Source organism: Glandiceps talaboti, chromosome 4 (assembly GCF_964340395.1).
Source record: "Glandiceps talaboti chromosome 4, keGlaTala1.1, whole genome shotgun sequence".
In the NCBI taxonomy this organism is placed as follows: Eukaryota; Metazoa; Hemichordata; class Enteropneusta; family Spengelidae; genus Glandiceps; species Glandiceps talaboti.
This window is the reverse complement of record NC_135552.1, coordinates 10,762,194-10,779,774: the sequence shown is the minus strand read 5'-3', so window position 1 is coordinate 10,779,774 and position 17,581 is coordinate 10,762,194. Positions and strand designations below refer to the sequence as shown.

The 17,581-nt window shown below is 36.8% G+C and overlaps 1 protein-coding gene across 1 annotated transcript in view; it reads right to left on the bottom strand.

Moving 5' to 3' along the window:
• Nucleotides 1–4,099: 4,099 nt before the first annotated feature.
• The window catches only part of LOC144434651 (uncharacterized), a 36,427-nt gene continuing 22,945 nt past the window's right edge, over nt 4,100–17,581 (bottom strand). The window contains exons 3-5 of the mRNA XM_078123156.1: nt 11,959–12,071; nt 9,665–9,877; nt 4,100–4,441 (exon numbers count right to left, since the gene is read on the bottom strand). Of these exons, the coding sequence (XP_077979282.1) occupies nt 4,148–4,441; nt 9,665–9,877; nt 11,959–12,071 (620 nt within the window). The 3' untranslated portion in view covers nt 4,100–4,147. The remainder of the gene's footprint in view (nt 4,442–9,664; nt 9,878–11,958; nt 12,072–17,581) is intronic.

The window sequence follows — 17,581 nt, the reverse complement described above, 5'->3', positions numbered from 1 at the left end:
GTAGTGTCTTGTAAATTATAAACTAACTAGCTTGGTCAATATATTATGGTATTTTTGTTCAAGAAGACGTTTGATTGTGTATAAAATGACGTTTAGGGCTAGTTATTTTGCAGATTATTTTCCTTACTTGTGTATCATGCTTTGACATATATAACCTTTGACCCTTTACAAAACACACTGTCAAATAAAACACTCAATCCGGGGACTGGCCGGGTGTGATGTCATTACGAACTATCTCCACCGATAGCTCCAGAAATCACGTGACATTCTAAATTAAGAATAAACTGTCAAAACACAACTTTCTTACCCTCCTTGTGAATCTGGAAAGTCTTCTTGGTGTCTATCGGAGTGAACAAAGACGTTAACTCGATTTGGGTCGTGGTGAATTGTGGGGTGACCAGCCTCGTCATTCCACCTTATATCGAAGAAATTCGGCAACCCGTTCATAAAGTCTTCCATCAGTGCCACCCCTATCATAGGCGATTGGCGGTTTGGTTCACTCATTCTCACTTAAACGTTAGGTCTGTTTCTTAAGAGAGTATTTTAAGATTTCCTTTGATTTTTCATAAAATTATTGTTCCTGTTTCCGAAGGGACAGGTACTCACCTGACCTAATTTGCGCATGCGCACTACCACTAGGCTATCGTTTAGAAGAACTGTTGTTGACTGTGTGTACTCTTTCGGTAAATGATTTACACCATGTTAGTATTTGTGATACACCCCTGACGTATCAGACACTGGTCTATTTTATGTGGTGTCACACCGATTAGTAATAACTTGACATGACCTAGTTACTCTATCTAAAAATACTACTTACGTGTTTTAGAGTATACTCTTCGAATTCATAATTTGGCAGGTATAAAAAAGGGGGTAAAGAAGCACGCGTTTCCGAAAAATCTTTTCTGTATCGAAACGTCACCAACGTTTCGGTCTAACACAAGAGACCTTCTTCGGGGAAGAATGAAAAAAACGTTGGTGAAATTTTAAGTAAAATATTCTGAAACATGTGATTGTTTACTTTCATACTTACTAAAAATCCCCTAAGTCCTGCTGTTTCCGTTTAGTCTTCTAGTTCATATCATGACGACTGTGTTCAGATTTTACACTACCTTATCTTCACACATTACAACAAGCAGTGATTATTTAATATAAAGTGTAAACATAGAGTTACTGATACTTGTTTTTTTCTTACAAACTCATAATTTGACGGTGGAGAGAAACCCCGCCAATGTCTACAATTTAGATTTCATCAGTACGAAATTTGTCATCTAATCTCAACCAAAGCGGGCGTTATTTGTATACAGTGACGATAGGAGGGTTGGTGCATAGAGTACGCCGGGTGTGGACATGGAACGGTGATAGTACAGTCTAGATACCAAAGTGGTATCTGAAAGAAAGATCTAAAGGATTCGATGGAGGACTCAATCTGATTAAAATCTGAAGTGGTGAAAGCGGCTAAATGCTTTATTTACCTTTATTGCCATCGTTTTGTATTGTTTGTTTTTGTTCCGGGTGGGAAGGCGGCGATCACTCGGAACAAAGCATTTAGCCGCTTTCACCATATCAGATTTTAATCAGATTGGTTTTGACTGTAATTCTAAGTATTATTTGATTACTTTTTTGAACACGCAGTTTTCAAGTGGGAAGTTGGCGTTGCGTGTTATAGTTTTGTAAATTGATACATACAAACAACATACATACATACATACATACATACATATATACGCATACGCGCACGCACGCACACACACGCATGCACACACACACGCACGCACACACACATACACAAATACATACATGCATGCATGCATGCATGCATACATACATACATACATACATACATACATACATACATACATACATACATACATACATACATACATACATACATACATACATACGACTATAATATTCCAAAAGCAATTTAAAGCCAATGTATTACAGAAATTATCAATATAATATTACATTTCATAGTAAATGTTTCAAATATATGCCCTCTTTCCTGGTCAGAAAGCGTGTAAAGTATTTGTATGTCATATATAATATATTCATAAGAAAAATAGCTGGCGTTGATAACGACTTACTGACTCTTTTTTGGGAAAACTGCAGTCAGTCCAACCACAATGGTAAACAAATTGGGAGACATGGACTTGAGAATATGTAAGTTTGGTTTGATAAAAAAAAGTCGACAAGTCCTTTAGTCTACGTTAAAATTGTATTTCCTATGTTTCGACTCCACACGGGAAGTCTTCAGGGTCTGAAAGCAAAAATGAACCACCTACAATATACTTCTACATACTGTCTTTAAGTCGTATTTTGAGTAACTTTCTTTCTGCTTAATATCGAAGAGTGACTAAAGACAAAAAACTGTACCGAAACCGTGGCACACACAACACAAAAACACGTACAATTTTTATGTAAAATGTAAATATACACGGATAAAATAAATTAGTGAATAGAAAGTGCTCGTAGGTGCTATCTTGTTGCGTAAATCAACATTAACTTTGCAGTAAAAAGTACTCAGCAGATTAAAAGAATCAGTCAATTCCTTGGAAATCACCGTTGATGCTAGATACAATGACATTACAAATAGTTAGTGTATTTATATTTACAAGACGATCTGAGTAAATGTTTTCTTTCACTAAAAAACAATCGACAATATACATATACGAAAGGATGGAATACTTAATTATGATTGTGTTTGACATTACCTATCCCCAGTTTTACATACTACAGCGGAAACCAAGCTTTTAGCTAACTAAGATTTATACAAACTAAAACTTATTGTTGCGATATGCTGATATATAAGCTATTTGATGGATCATTCATGATCTTGCAGTGTACATTTTGGAGACTTCCAGTGTTTACACTATCTTGATTACAGGGAGATTATATCCGTACAACAGAGGCACTCAGTGCTATCCCCCTTTTGAATAATCATCTACATCGCAGCAGAACAATAGTGTTTAAGATTGTATCTACCTTGGTAAAGTGAAGGCCCGGTTTCCACAGCAGTATCAACTGTGCAACCTATAGAAATCACCATACTTTTAACGTGTCTATCGATTTGTATCTATATACATTGTGTCAAGTTATTAACGAAGATTGAACACAGTGAATTTCGGCAAAATGTTACATTTGTGTATATTAATAGTCTATATAGATATAATATGCATAATTGTGGCATTTTAATATAAATGAATAGCAACAATATGGCATTGAATCTACTAATGTATGAATTATTGTAAGCTTATATGTGTTTTGTGTACTTGATACATAAAATATCATTTGGTTTGTGCGTATAATGTATGTGTGTGCGTGTATGTGTATGTGTGTGTGTGCGTGCGTGCGTGCCTGCCTGTGTGTGCATGTGTGTGTGTGTGTGTGTGTGTGTGTGTGTGTGTGTGCGTTGGTAGGTAGGTAGGTAGGTACTAGGAGGTTGGTAGGTAGGTAGATAGGTAGGTTGGTTGGTTGGTTGGTTGGTTGGTTGGTTGGTTGGTCGTTGGTAGGTAGGTAGGTAGGTACTAGGAGGTTGGTAGGTAGGTAGGTAGGTAGGTAGGTAGGTAGGTAGGTAGGTTAGTTGATTGGTAGGTAGGTTGGTTGGTAGGTAGGTAGGTAGGTAAGTTGGTTAGTTGGGAGGTAACTATAGGTAGCTAGGTAGACATGGGAGTGTTTGTAACAATCTTCCACCGTTTGGAAATCAAAAAGGCCCATGATAGCACAAAGACATAAGTTATTTTTAGTACATGACCACATAAAAGGTTTTTATGAAGAGCTTCACGAAACGTGTGGTCTTTGCGTACGTCTATACTTAATGCTACTGAGTCTTATACATGTTATAATGTCCGTAGAAGCCTTTGTTTGATACGTACACTCAACATTTCTTTTCGACAAGACGGATTCCGTTAATAAATCAGAATAATTGTCTACGTCCAACTTTCAAATTCCCTGTAATGTGTGTGAGATACAGTACTGTACTGTACTGTACATACTGTATGTACCTATACAGGTACCGGTATCACAACAATACAGAACAACTGCACATCAGGAAAGACGTGAATGTTTTAATGTATACAACATGCGTTTGGTATGCTAGACAGTTAATCCATGTGATATTTGGCAGGACAAAGTTATTGATATGATCAATTCACATAAGACGCATCAATGTCTCGCTATCGTTGTTAACCATCGGAGGATCATCTTTCTTCTTGGAGACCGTGTGCACCCATCGCTTCAATCTTCGTCTTACTTTTGAAGGTGATTTGGAGCTTTCGGGGATTTTCTTGACAACTTCAGACGTCACTATCTCATGATCAGTCACCCCGTTCTCTTCTGTTTCCAAATGTCCGTTAAGTATGGCTTCTGCCAGGGCGTTCGATATTAATTTTGGTTTGACTTCGAGGTCGTACGCCATATCACGACAGGTCAGCTTCCTGTATAACTGTGGGTGGTAAAAGAAGGACGTTGTCAAGGTAACATAATGGGTAATATGATATGAGTATATTCGGTAACGCTTTGTATAACTTATACTGTCTCAAGGGTTGTTATTACTGATCGTACACAACGTTATGAAAAGTCATCATACAACTGCCGACATCAGACCGTAGACGACCGGAAAGTGTTACAAATAGGGAAAGTAAACAAATGAATTAGATTAATAACACTTTGCTCAACATACTGGATAAGCAGAGACTTATATTACACACCATGGTTTTGATAAGAACAGCCAATTTATGTGTACATGCATATGAAATACCGAGGGAACTGGACATTTTGTTATGACCATGAACTACAATGTAAAGTGACCATAACACTGTTCTTATCAAATGATGAAATGCAATACAAGTCTCTGCTGTTCCAACATGCTGTGCCAAGTGTTATTAATTCAATTCAGTTTTTTTCCCTGTTTGTAACAGGTTAAGTTCCGTTCGTCCACAGTCTGATGTCGACAGATGTAGGAGTTTCTGAAACACAGAAGACAGTAGTAATTATAGACGGTCTATCAATATGTAATGGTAACACAGCTGTAACTTGTCTATATCTTGTCTTCCCACGCACCAGAACCAATATCGGGTTTGTCTAATATGCTGTTTCCCTATGCGTCCTTTGTGAGTCGACGTTGCCGGGAGTATTAGCGGTATTCATTTATGTTATTTTCTATATATGTCCTTTGTGACAACAGTTTTTTTGGGAGCAAAGGCGGCATTCAGTTCAACATATTGATATGTTTGATTTTGTTTGAAAACTTAACAAAGACATTGAAAGTCATCTAGACAAATGGGTGAAAGCTGTTATACTTCACCTCCAAATCCGTAATAACTTGTAGTATCTTTAATTGGAGGACATTGCATGAGGTCAACAAAATACTTTTTACCTGCCTTACGTAAGGGGAGATAACGTTATGTTTTTGTCTGTCTGTCTGTCTGTCTGTCTGTCTGTCTGTCTGTCTGTCTGTCTGTCTGTCTGTCTGTCTGTCTGTCTGTCTGTCTGTCTGTCTGTCTGTCTGTCTTGTCTATCTGTCTGTCTGTCTGTCTGTCTGTCTGTCTGTCTGTCTGTCCGTCCGTCCGTCCGTCCGTCCGTCCGTCCGTCCGTCTGTCTGTCTGTCTGTCTGTCTGTCTGTCTGTCCGTCCGTCCGTCCGTCCGTCCGTCCGTCTGTCTGTCTGTCTGTCTGTCTGTCTGTCTGTCTGTCCGTCCGTCTGTCTGTCGTTTGCATCTTAGTTAGCTGAAATCTCGGTTTCCGCCCTCGTGTTCTAGCTGTTCCATACCCTAGCCATAGATAGCCAACTTGGAAACACATCCTAACCTAAACATATCTTAGAATGCATGCGCCCCTGCCCTTCTGGATACACGGATGCCCTCATCCACGGTTCCTTTAACTCAAATTCCTTTCCAATCTGATTAATTCAATCCCGGTGTGGTGGTCACCTACTATTCATTCCTAATTACGTTTGCTTGATTGGTCCCCTCTTGCCATATGTTTACGTTTACATTATAAACACCACTCTGCACATCAGATTTTAATCAAATTGTGCCCTTTTTAGTTGAAATTTAGTGATTAAACACAGATACATATATATATATATATATATATATATATATATATATATATATATATATATATATATATATATATATATATACATTGTATATATATTATGTTTAGTGGTGTTTGAATTATTATATTGTGGTGTATTTACAAGACATGGATTCCATGCTATACCGATTTCGATCATGTCATTTATAGACCATTTCAACCATCATATCCAAGCAATTTTACTTCCCAGCGAAAAAACATACAAAGGATTCTGGCTACTTAGTCTATACTTAGTATGGGGGTGTATTTCAATGCTTTGTCGTATCTCCATGGTATTATTTTCTAGTCCCTAATGTCGTCTTTCTGACTATGATCTCATCCCATCATTCTACAATTTTCAACTTTGATGATATGCTTATTTCACCGCCATTGTGAAGTCTGTCGCCATGGTAACCATTTCTTGTCCCTCTCTATATTGATAATATACCGGTATTAGGCTTAATTTGATGTTTCAACTGGAACACTTGGGAGAGAAATAATATCCCATAATCACATTTAATAGTTGTAGCTTCCGCAGTAGACAGCACTCGCTGTTGTGATAGGAAACCAAAGAGATTCAATAGTGTGTATTCAAGACACCCATCTATATTCTAGTATTCAACCTATGATGATCCTAAAAAGTATTTTGCAGTATGTAGAGGGAATTGTGGGTAAAAACAGAAAGAGATTTAAATGATGCACGTAATAACGTAATTGCAACACAGTGACGTTTTCGTAGGGTTCATGTCATGGCAAATGGCGGTTGATAAATGAAGCCATCTTCGTGAAAATCACCTAACACTTACACGTTTTCGGGTGTCGAATGAAAATTGGAGATTAATATTGTCGCTTTGAAAATAATCATATCACAGGTCAAAATGAGTTCAGTTTGTAAATAAATGATACATGGTAACAAGAAAATGTGTATTTCCATGGCAACATGTATGGGCAACCCAAATAAATGTTTACGTGTCGTAATCAGTTGCATAATTTTAATACTTTAAAGTTTCCTTTCGGCAAAGTCCAATCGTGGAGGTATAATGGGAGCCTTTATACCTCCATGGTCGAATGCAAACACATGAGTCATTGTGATTTTCTTGGGCTTCTCTCTTCTCATTGTCTGGCAGTACGATGTTATGACGAAACACCGATGCGACGAAGAGACTGAAGAGTTAAGAACGCATGTGTATGATAAAAAACAGGGAGGTGTTGGGATCACCTTTCATCGGAGAGGTGTCAATATTTCCCACTCACACCTTTAAGCTTTTCCCCATGCACGTATTAAATTACAAGGTGTTTAGTTGATATCAATACGGTACAGTTAACACCTTTACAAGATCCTTCTAATACAGACACGTGCAACACTTTTGACAGTCTCCCCGGGCTATTTGACCAAAAAAAAACATCAAAGAAGGCCGGCATATGTGCCTCGGCTCTATACGTATATCATTAATACAAAATATCTACTGGTAGAATGATGAAGTCGTAGCGATTATTTTACTCACCTTCTACACAGACATAAACATGTTTACTCCAGAGCAACTAGAATGTTCGTATCAAAAGGTTCGTATTAACACGTGAATTCAAATCACGCGGTTCTATTGGCTAATGTAGAATCTGTTGTTTAATTAAAATTCTATATCTACTACGTGTACATGAAGTAGCTTTGGAGAAAACATTCCGTGATTTTCAATCGTCGTTCTGAAGTAAGCGTATCTAAGGTTGATTTTCTGTAGTTAACATGATATTATGTGTACGGTGGCCAAATTATTTAAAATACAACTACATCCTTATACGGGTGTCACATTTTATTTATTTTCAGTTCAAAGCTGACGTCATGGCAATCGATTTTTTTTCTTTCCTTGAAATGTTGACGTAATGGTTTCAATAAATACAAGCTATCCCTTTTTTTCATAAAACATCAGAGTGAATCGCGTTTAAGCGAATGTACGTATTTTCCAGTGTGCTCTGTTCCCATACAATGATGTACGGGTCTATGGTCTATATCGCCGCCTGTGATGTTGCTTCGTTTAAGTTTGCTAGTGAGATAATGGAGCAAAATAAAAGACCGCGATGTAGACAGGTTAGGAAACAGGAACATTTCCAACCAATAGGCCTTTCCAAAATTTGCCATGGTGGCGCTCTACTTCCTGTCTGTGTGTACCTTGGTGGTATACATGTTATAGGTTACTCAGTTAATCATAGAGTATTGCTGCTTTCCTCGATGTCTGAACGATACGAAAAACATCCCTGATTTACACTTCTACAGAATACCAAAGGACAAAGCTCTTCATAAACGGTGTTATGAGGTGATGATACCCCCAATTTGAGCGAGGGCGCTGTATTCTCAATTTCTTATTTGCAGTGTGGAATGGCAGCCTAATTCATGTTAGTGTTTACTGTCCCAATTTGATACAGTCACACAGAAACCAATAAAAAACTGCACATGCTTGAATGAATACAATTTCTAACTAAATGAAATTAACTGACATGACATGACACCATGTAGACATAAAAACAATGGCGCCCGCGCGCGTTCTTTACTTCAGACAAATTGTAGCAAGAATTAAAAATTGCAATTGTTGCTATCTTAAAGTGTAGCATATGCAGTTTCTTTATTATTATTATTATTATTATTAGACTTTATTTAATCTCGATAGACTGTTGAGCCAGTGGCTCTTCTCACACAGTGTCGAGAAAAACATTAAAATATATACAATATATACATTAAATACTGCACACATCAAATGAGGACAAAACAAGCAAAAATATAATGGGTACAATAACAAAATAGACGAACATCAACAATACACTACTGAAATTATGAATCACTTGAAATTGAAAAATGATATTTACATTTGCTTTTAAAAGCCTGCAGTGAGGGACATGATTTTAAGTCAAGTGGTAAACTGTTCCATATTTTTACACCACTGTAGGTAAAACTTTTCTTAAAAAACTCGGTTCTATGTTTTGGAATGTATAAATCTTCCCTGGCAGCAGATCTAGTATTCCGACTATGAACATTGTGTATCCTTTTAAAAACATTCAAATAATCCGGTGCTAAATTGTTTTGTACTTTATACATTAAAATTGACTCATTATATAAAACCCGTTTTCTGAATGGTGTCCAATGCAATGTACGGAATAAAACATCACTAGAAGTGTTATAATCACAATCTAAAAGAACTCTTGCGACAGCTTTCTGGAGTCGCTCAATGCGCACTAAAAGTGTGATGGAACAGTGACCCCATATGTTGGAACAGTAATCAAAATGGGGTAGAATAAAACAATTATAAAAAGTCATCATGGCCCTTTTAGTTAGAAAGGAGCGAATACGTCTGAGTTGAATTAACTTAAAAGCGATACTTTTACATACAGAGCTGACTTGTTTTTCCCAGCTTAAGGTATCATCAATGATTATACCCAACAACTTATCATGTGTAACACACTCCAGTAGAGTGTGTTTTGTTTCTTATTGGTTTCTATGTGGATACCTTAAAGAGATATGGTGAACACTAACATGAAATGGGTTGTAGTATAGTCTGAATGATCGACAGATAAAGGGATACGTAGATGTTTACCACTACTTACCAGATAACAAGGTAGTGACAACAGGCACAGTGGAGAACAGAATACCCAGAGCGGACACACTTTATCAGTGAACTTGAAAACTGGCAAATATTTGTTACAATTCGAAATCGAGATCTTTCCATACCCACATCGGAAATCCTCAAGTTTGTCATCCTCGTCCAGAATCTGTATCTTTCCACATAAATATGTAGACAATGCTGCTCTAAAGTCAAACTGTATTGAATTATAATGAACAAGACAAAAGGAGAAAAAAAAGTTAGTTACGCACCTTAGTGTGTTCACTCGTAACTGAAAATGTAGAATTTTTAAAATAAGAGTAACGTTGCATCTCTCTCTCTCTCTCTCTCTCTCTCTCTCTCTCTCTCTCTCTCTCTCTCTCTCTCTCTCTCTCTCTCTCTCTCTCTCTCTCTCTCTCTCTCTTAGTCTGCCTGTATCCCTCCCTCCCTGTCTGTCTGTCTGTCTGTCTGTCTGTCTGTCTCTATATATTATATATAACTCACTCTCTCCCCTTCCCTCCCTCATTCCCTCCCTCCCTCCCTTCATCCATCCACCCCAATATTAATTTTGTTTCTGGACACGTATCTTTGAATTTAGCTTCAAGATATGAATAATTTATATCCTTTTATTAAAGATGGGATTGAAAGGATGACATCTCGATACAAGCAAATTCAGTTACATTGTGCTTTGATTTCACATTAAATCGACCAAAAAACGCCAATCGGTTGATTTGATTGTTGAGATAGATGAGCCTACTACGTAGACACTAAATATTCAAGTCAGGCACACAAGATGTCAAAATCTACATCTACCGTCATGTAATGATGTTTATATGTTCGTAGGGCATTATGTAAAGTCGTTTCTTATCCTACAATCAATCTCTACATCCCATGTGATGATAGATCATATCAACCGTATCTGAGCTATGAGACATGACACGAAAACATTTGATAAAAGAACTCCATTTTCTTTAATCAATTCGATAAAATCTCTCTTGTCACGTCGTTGGAGGGCTGATAGAATTGATTTTTTAGATCTCCAGAGGCACTTCTATCGTATCCACTTCAGTTAAAGTGTTGGTATTAAATGTGAAAATATTACATACAAACTAACCGAATCTCCGTTACGTGCTCTGCATGGACGCTCTGTACGCCTGCATACATATTTGTGTTAACTTAATATTGTCGTACTCGAAAACAAGTTACCTAAACACTACGTACGAGTTGATCCACGTATTGCCCTGGCGGTTACAAGTTATATATCACAACACTGTACAATAGACTAAGTATAGATTTAGAAAACAGTAATGCTTGTAATACACTCTACATTTTAAAGGGAAAGGTACTTATTGACCTCACTCCGAACTCACACGGAAATGACGTACAGGCCTTGCTTGGCAACTTCCGTTAAACGTATTGTCGACTGTTTGTATTGTTATACAATTACAATAACAGTCCGAAAATGAATATACAGATCTCAAATCAATATACAGTTTTGGTTTGGTATTTTTCTTCCTTTTCTTTATTTGTAGAAGTTTTGAAAATGTAAGAAATCCAAAGGAATGGTGAAAATGCCCAGATAATATTTGTATTCAGATTATTATCACATGTATTGGCGGGGCTGGACTTTGTAGACAGCTATTTTTCGACCCCTTTTCCATTTATGATTTATTTAATCAATCTCTCTTTACGGACATGTATTATTTGTAACTGGGAATAAAGTAATATATGAATATATATATATATATATATATATATATATATATATATATATATATATATATATATATATATATATGTATATGTATATGTATATATATACATATATATATATATATATATATATATATATATATATATATATATATAACTCGGTGAGTATCAATCTGCTAAGTGTGTGTGTGTGTGTGTGTGTGTGTGTGTGTGTGTGTCTGTGTGTGTGTCTGTGTGTGTGTGTCTGTGATATATGAATCCAACGTATGTTATCACTCAGTTGTTGTTTATTTTAAATTATTTTTTTAACTTAGTGACCAAAATGAACACGTGTTTTAATTCTTGTAACACTTGGCCTCATGCACGCAAAGTATTGACAAAGTACCATATCGAACTGGAGTAAACAAAATGTATTCTAGCCGGGTTCAGTGTTTTAGTCTTAGCTGTATAGTAAACTTTGAGTTCGCTCAAGAACAAAAAAAGGCTTTGTTGACGAAACAACCATTTGCAGTCCCTAAGTTCGAGCAACTACTCCACCCTCAACCACCCCCACCCCCATCCAATAATGGTTTAAAACGATCATACCTGTAGATAAAATTTCTTGTTTTCTCGCATTAGTCGTTTGGCTTCGTCTAATCCTTCTTTCAACTGACTCCTAATACAACTATGTTGTGAGTTGACGTATATCAAAGCCTCGCCTGCAAAAAAGCAATCAACAAAAAGTCGACATATTAACAAACATGTTATGATTGGTTATTGAAGGACACAGTCCCCAACATTCAAGCTATTTTTTTCTTGGTCGTAAATTGTTACGATTTTACTTCTTTCCACATGTATGAAGTCGAGGGGTATGTAGGCAAGAGTAATAACAATGTCTTGACACGAATGTTGTTGTTGTTGTTGTTGTTGTTGTTATTGTTATTATTATTATTATTATTATTATTATTATTGTTGTTGTTGTTGTTGTTGTTGCTGTTGTGTTTTGTTGTTGTTGAAATAACATATATAAGAATAGTCCAGTAGCTAAGAAGCGAGGAATATTGGACTAGCTGGATATTCTACAAAAGGTTCCAATGTTAACGCATTCGTTGGTTTGAATTGGATTAAATATATTGGGGAAAAATCCATCAAATAGTGCATCTTGATTGTATGCATGGAGAAAAACATTTCATAACGTAAGAAGATTGGTGAAAGGGTTACATCGCCATAGTCACCTACACAACAAATGAAGATTTCACAATATACATACGCTACTTTACTCTACTCAGTAGATGTACAAACCGTACATAATGAACAGTTAGAAGTCAAAGTAATTTTACTAATAAAGATTCGTCATCCATCAAAATGGTCGAGTAAGGCTGTTTTTTTTCGAGAAAAGTTGTTTTGGATAAACACATCAATTTGTATGAATGGTTGACATGTTTATGATTAAATTTGACATATAAGTTGTTTTTCGTTTTAGAATTATAGTGTGTCACATCGAGAATACAAAATGTAGTCTACAAGAAGTGAAATAAGAGTAACGTCATTTTTTGTGTGTATTTTTTTCAATTCTTGTGTGTGAATAAAAAAAATGAAGCCTGGGATATCTAATCCATACGTTTACCATCTATTTAGATATAGCTGTATAGCGTAACCATGGGAACAAAACATCCCGAAGACATTTTGAGACGTTTCTTCCCCAAAACCCTCCCGAGTCAAGATGTTATGTGTGTACGTGAGTAATGAATGGCTATAATCGAACAGAAATGCACACAACACCACATCACTTACAATTAATCAAATACCAGACCGTTCCTAGAGTATCTCACGGAGAAAAATTGAACTGTATTCCCAACGGATATTTTTTTTAGAAAGCTCTTGTGTGAAAACAACGAGAAAGGATTTGTGGCCTTACTTGTTTGTATTTCAGGCGCAACACTGACTAATCAGTGGTTAATTATTCATAAAATTACAAACCATTTGTTTATGACCGAGACTCTTTAATGGTGACATCCACTTTAAAGCCAAGATCGTGACAAAAATACGATGTAATCTGACATCCATTGCGATGGAAAGTTAGATTAAGAACGACAGACTCTTATTTCTGTGTGTTTCGCCGTGATAAAGGATGACACGGTGTCATTAAAACTGTACTAGCACGTTGCAGTCATTCTACATGTACAAAGATGGCTGACAAATAAAACAATTCGTCCGCCGTTGAAAATATGGGTATTATAATTTGAACACATTTTTTTCCCATTTTGAACAATTTATGTAGACATTTTAGGAAAATGTAACAACACAGTTATTTCTATTCTTTTAATGCGCTAATAAGTGGAGATTTAAAATTGCGTGTATAGTGTGTTTTGATTAACTTGAGATTTTTCGAAAAATTGCGGCAAAATATTTTTTTTAAAAATGTTTTGTTTATACCAAGTTCTCTCTATTATATCGGGGATAGGTCTGTTGATATTGGCAATTTTTAGACCAAGACGTGTTCGGAATCACGCTTTCTTAGACATACTCGTCATTATCACAGTGTTATTATGACGTGTTCATGAGTACACGGTTACGTTACAGTCATTACCGCCAAGTCTCGAGGCTGGTGCTTCATGGATCAGAAGATTGAGGTAAAATCAATTCTTGAATATAAATAAACCAATCATCAACCTAGCTTGCTTGATTACCCGATGTTCGAATATTTCCCATTCTACAAATGTGTGCAAATTAATTAGCGAATGAAAGTAAATTACAATATCCCCATGCAGTAGCTGACATATGGCAATATGAAAATGAATTTCATATCATACACTTTCAAAGGAAACTATTGTACCGCAACACTATACAGCATCTGACATTACTAATGCCCCCTCATTAGGCGATAGAAGGAAAGCTTTTTCAAACGTTTACAAGTATTGCACTGATCCGATATTTCGTCAATATTTGGTGTAGGTCCTATTATGTATCGTCACACTTGAAACGGAGACCATACAATATAATATCGTTGTTGCCATCGTTACAGTTAATTTGCTGGATTATCCACACAACTCAACCGTCGTCTATATAAAAAGTGCATTATATGCCTTAGAGCGGTATGACCTTTACGAATACATGTTTTAATATATCATGTCTTGATAAGTGTAAGTAAAATGCAGACGTGGGTACGAGCAGCTTCATGGATACGTTCTCCGAGGCACCAATCTAGCTTTTTAGATCGTCAGCTGCATTTTTTGAATATCATATGATTATTAACCTTTGACACTAATATGTAAAGAAATGAGTTTGCACGTACGGATGGTGTTACACTACACAGCTACGAAAGAGGGACAGTGAACCAAATACAGACAGACAGGAAGGTAGGCAGACGGCCAGACAGGCAGGCAGGCAGGCCGGTCGGACGACCGACCGATCGACCGACAGACAGACAGACAGACAGACAGACATGTTGACGATGCCATGTAACGCCGATGAAGCTGTGAAAGAAATCGTAGCAAATAAATGTATACCGTATTAAGAGAAAAGACACAATGACTAGACCAATGGTATGACACACAAAACAATGATCGGAACACGTTAAACCAACTTTTGTAAAAATTCTGTATAAACAGTAGAGACGACACTCGTCAGCATCATCATTCATATACATCGATGTATGTTTTCACATATCTCTATAACTTCATCCTACCATTTACATTAAAGTTTAATGAAGTACAAAACAAAAAACAAATTAATATTTAGGATAGCTCAATAAAAGAAGACGCGATACCAAATTACCATACATTATTCACTTAATATTTGCCCGAGCCAGTGAAAATCGACCTTGATTATTTCCGTTTAAGGAAACTTAATAAAAAATATTTGGCAATTGAAGGTAACTCCGAATTATAACAGTGGTTCCTTCTTTCAATCTCTGTGTATTGGTCTATCGTCAATGTAAACTTCCACAAGCCTATCTCGTTCCTCTTTATCGTGTTCATGAATTTTAAATCACGTAATTTTCCTTAACAAGCACTGTTTGGGAGTATGTCCTGTGGCGGGCTTTGCTGGGATCTAATAATGTATTTCATTAGATCGTATAAATCCATAAGTTCTAATTTCCCGTTAAACGGAAGTACGTGTGCATGCAAATCACGTCATGGTGTTTAGCGGATTTCTCTCCACTGGCATCGGATTTATTCTGAATGAATAGCATAGTTCTTTTATATTCAATACATGTACTGGTAGAGACGAATTTTCCATTTAAAATGGTTATTACTGTCATGTTTGCTTGTCAGTTTGTCAGTTTGTCTGTCTGTCTGTCTGTCTGTCTGTCTGTCTGTCTGTCTGTCTGTCTGTCTGTCTGTCTGTCTGTCTGTCTGCCTGCCTGCCTGCCTGCCTGCCTGCCTGCCTGCCTGCCTGCCTGCCTGCCTGCCTGCCTGCCTGCCTGTCTGTCTGTCTGTCTGTCTGTCTGTCTGTCTGTCTGTCTGTCTGTCTGTGTTTGTTTGTTTGTTTGTTTGTTGGCTTGTTTGCTTTTTGCAATTTTTACGTACGCGATGATTTGTGGCGAAGGAAACATTAAATATTGATACAAGCAAATAGACATCCTTATTTACAGGTATGTACGTAATCAAGTTGCTATAATCTTGTAAAACGAAATACTCTAGAAGTTTGCTAGAACTCCTCCAAAGATAACCGACTTTACGCCATCGTCGTAAACCATAGCCTCTTTTATGGCACGGTTCAACTTGAAGACGTACGCACCGTCAAGAGTGTCGCGGAAGAAATATGAGCTCTGGTTTGTGAGAGTAACTTCACGCAAACATTTCTGAAGTAACGAGTTATCACGATGCAAGTTTGAACATAACTTATTGGGGGATTATCCAGTTAAGCACGACTCCTTTAGATACACAATTCACGACTCACCAGGCAGTAAATATGTGCTTGTCACACTATTTCACACTTATAAATCAAAACACCATATCAACAAACGTGACTTGGCAACGACACAAATATAGTCAAGAATTCAATGTTTACGTCAACCGTAATTATTTCAATTTAGAAGGAATGGCCACATAATCGTTTCATTATGATGTCACGGCACAGAATTCAAGTTTTGGTGTTATTAATTGAGAAAAATCTGTCTGGTTTTCAAACATAGGTGGTTGCTAGGAAACGAAAACGTTTGCGTGTATGGATACAAGATAACTTGCAAAATGATTGGTGACCATATTGTACTGTGTTACAATAAGGTTTCATTCAAAGGCACGATATCGTTTTTCCTTTGCTGGTCGCCTCGCGTCGGTTGTAATAATGCCCGAGGCGAATCGCTCAATAAGATTAACTTTCAGCTGAGAATATAGTAATACTGTTGAAAGATTGACCCTGATACGTTACGCGGCAACCCTGCGTACACTCACGCTGTTTAGTCTTATATAATGTAAATAATACCACAATTTCAAAACCATCATGATAGTCTGTTGCATAGTCAGAGTATGAAGTTGAACTTTATTTTACCCAGAAAATGCGAACATAACATAAATTAATTAACTATATAGCTAATAATATAGAACCCACAATAAGTGATGGTATGTTTCTGGTGAGGACCATTGATAATGTCATGAATTTGTAATTACCGTGTTTGGGTACAGACATGACGTTGTTTATACATGTCGTCAAACACCTAGTTTGAGAAATGAATATATGTTATTGCAATATCTCAAATGGGTGTCAAGATAATGCGTACTAATATCGTATGAAATGTCATTCAAGTTAAAGTTTAGTGTCTTTTATTTCATTTCCATGACGCTCATAATCATGCGTGACCTCTATTGTTACCTTAGGAAGCTCATCTCCTATGCATGACTTATTGTGATTTAATTATTGTAACGACCATAGCGTCGCATGTTTGGGGACTTGGGTCTTGGCCGCCGAACGGTGAGCATCTCTCCTGGCTCTGGCTTTGGAGTGAGGCCGTCTCCAATCTCATAAATGTATAAGATTTGAAATAAATTGCCCAATCTAATACTACAAAGAATGTGATATGCAAATAAGGATTGGTTTCAACATATGACTACGCACGGAGACACGGATGGATGGAGGGACGCAAATACAGGAAAGTTTGTAGTCCCTTTGAGCTTCATCCGATGGAGACTAATTATCGACTGTGTCCTTTGACGACAATGAGGTGAATTTAGTCGATGGTAAGCGATATTTTCAGGGTTTATTACTTGTAAATGACCTTATTGTA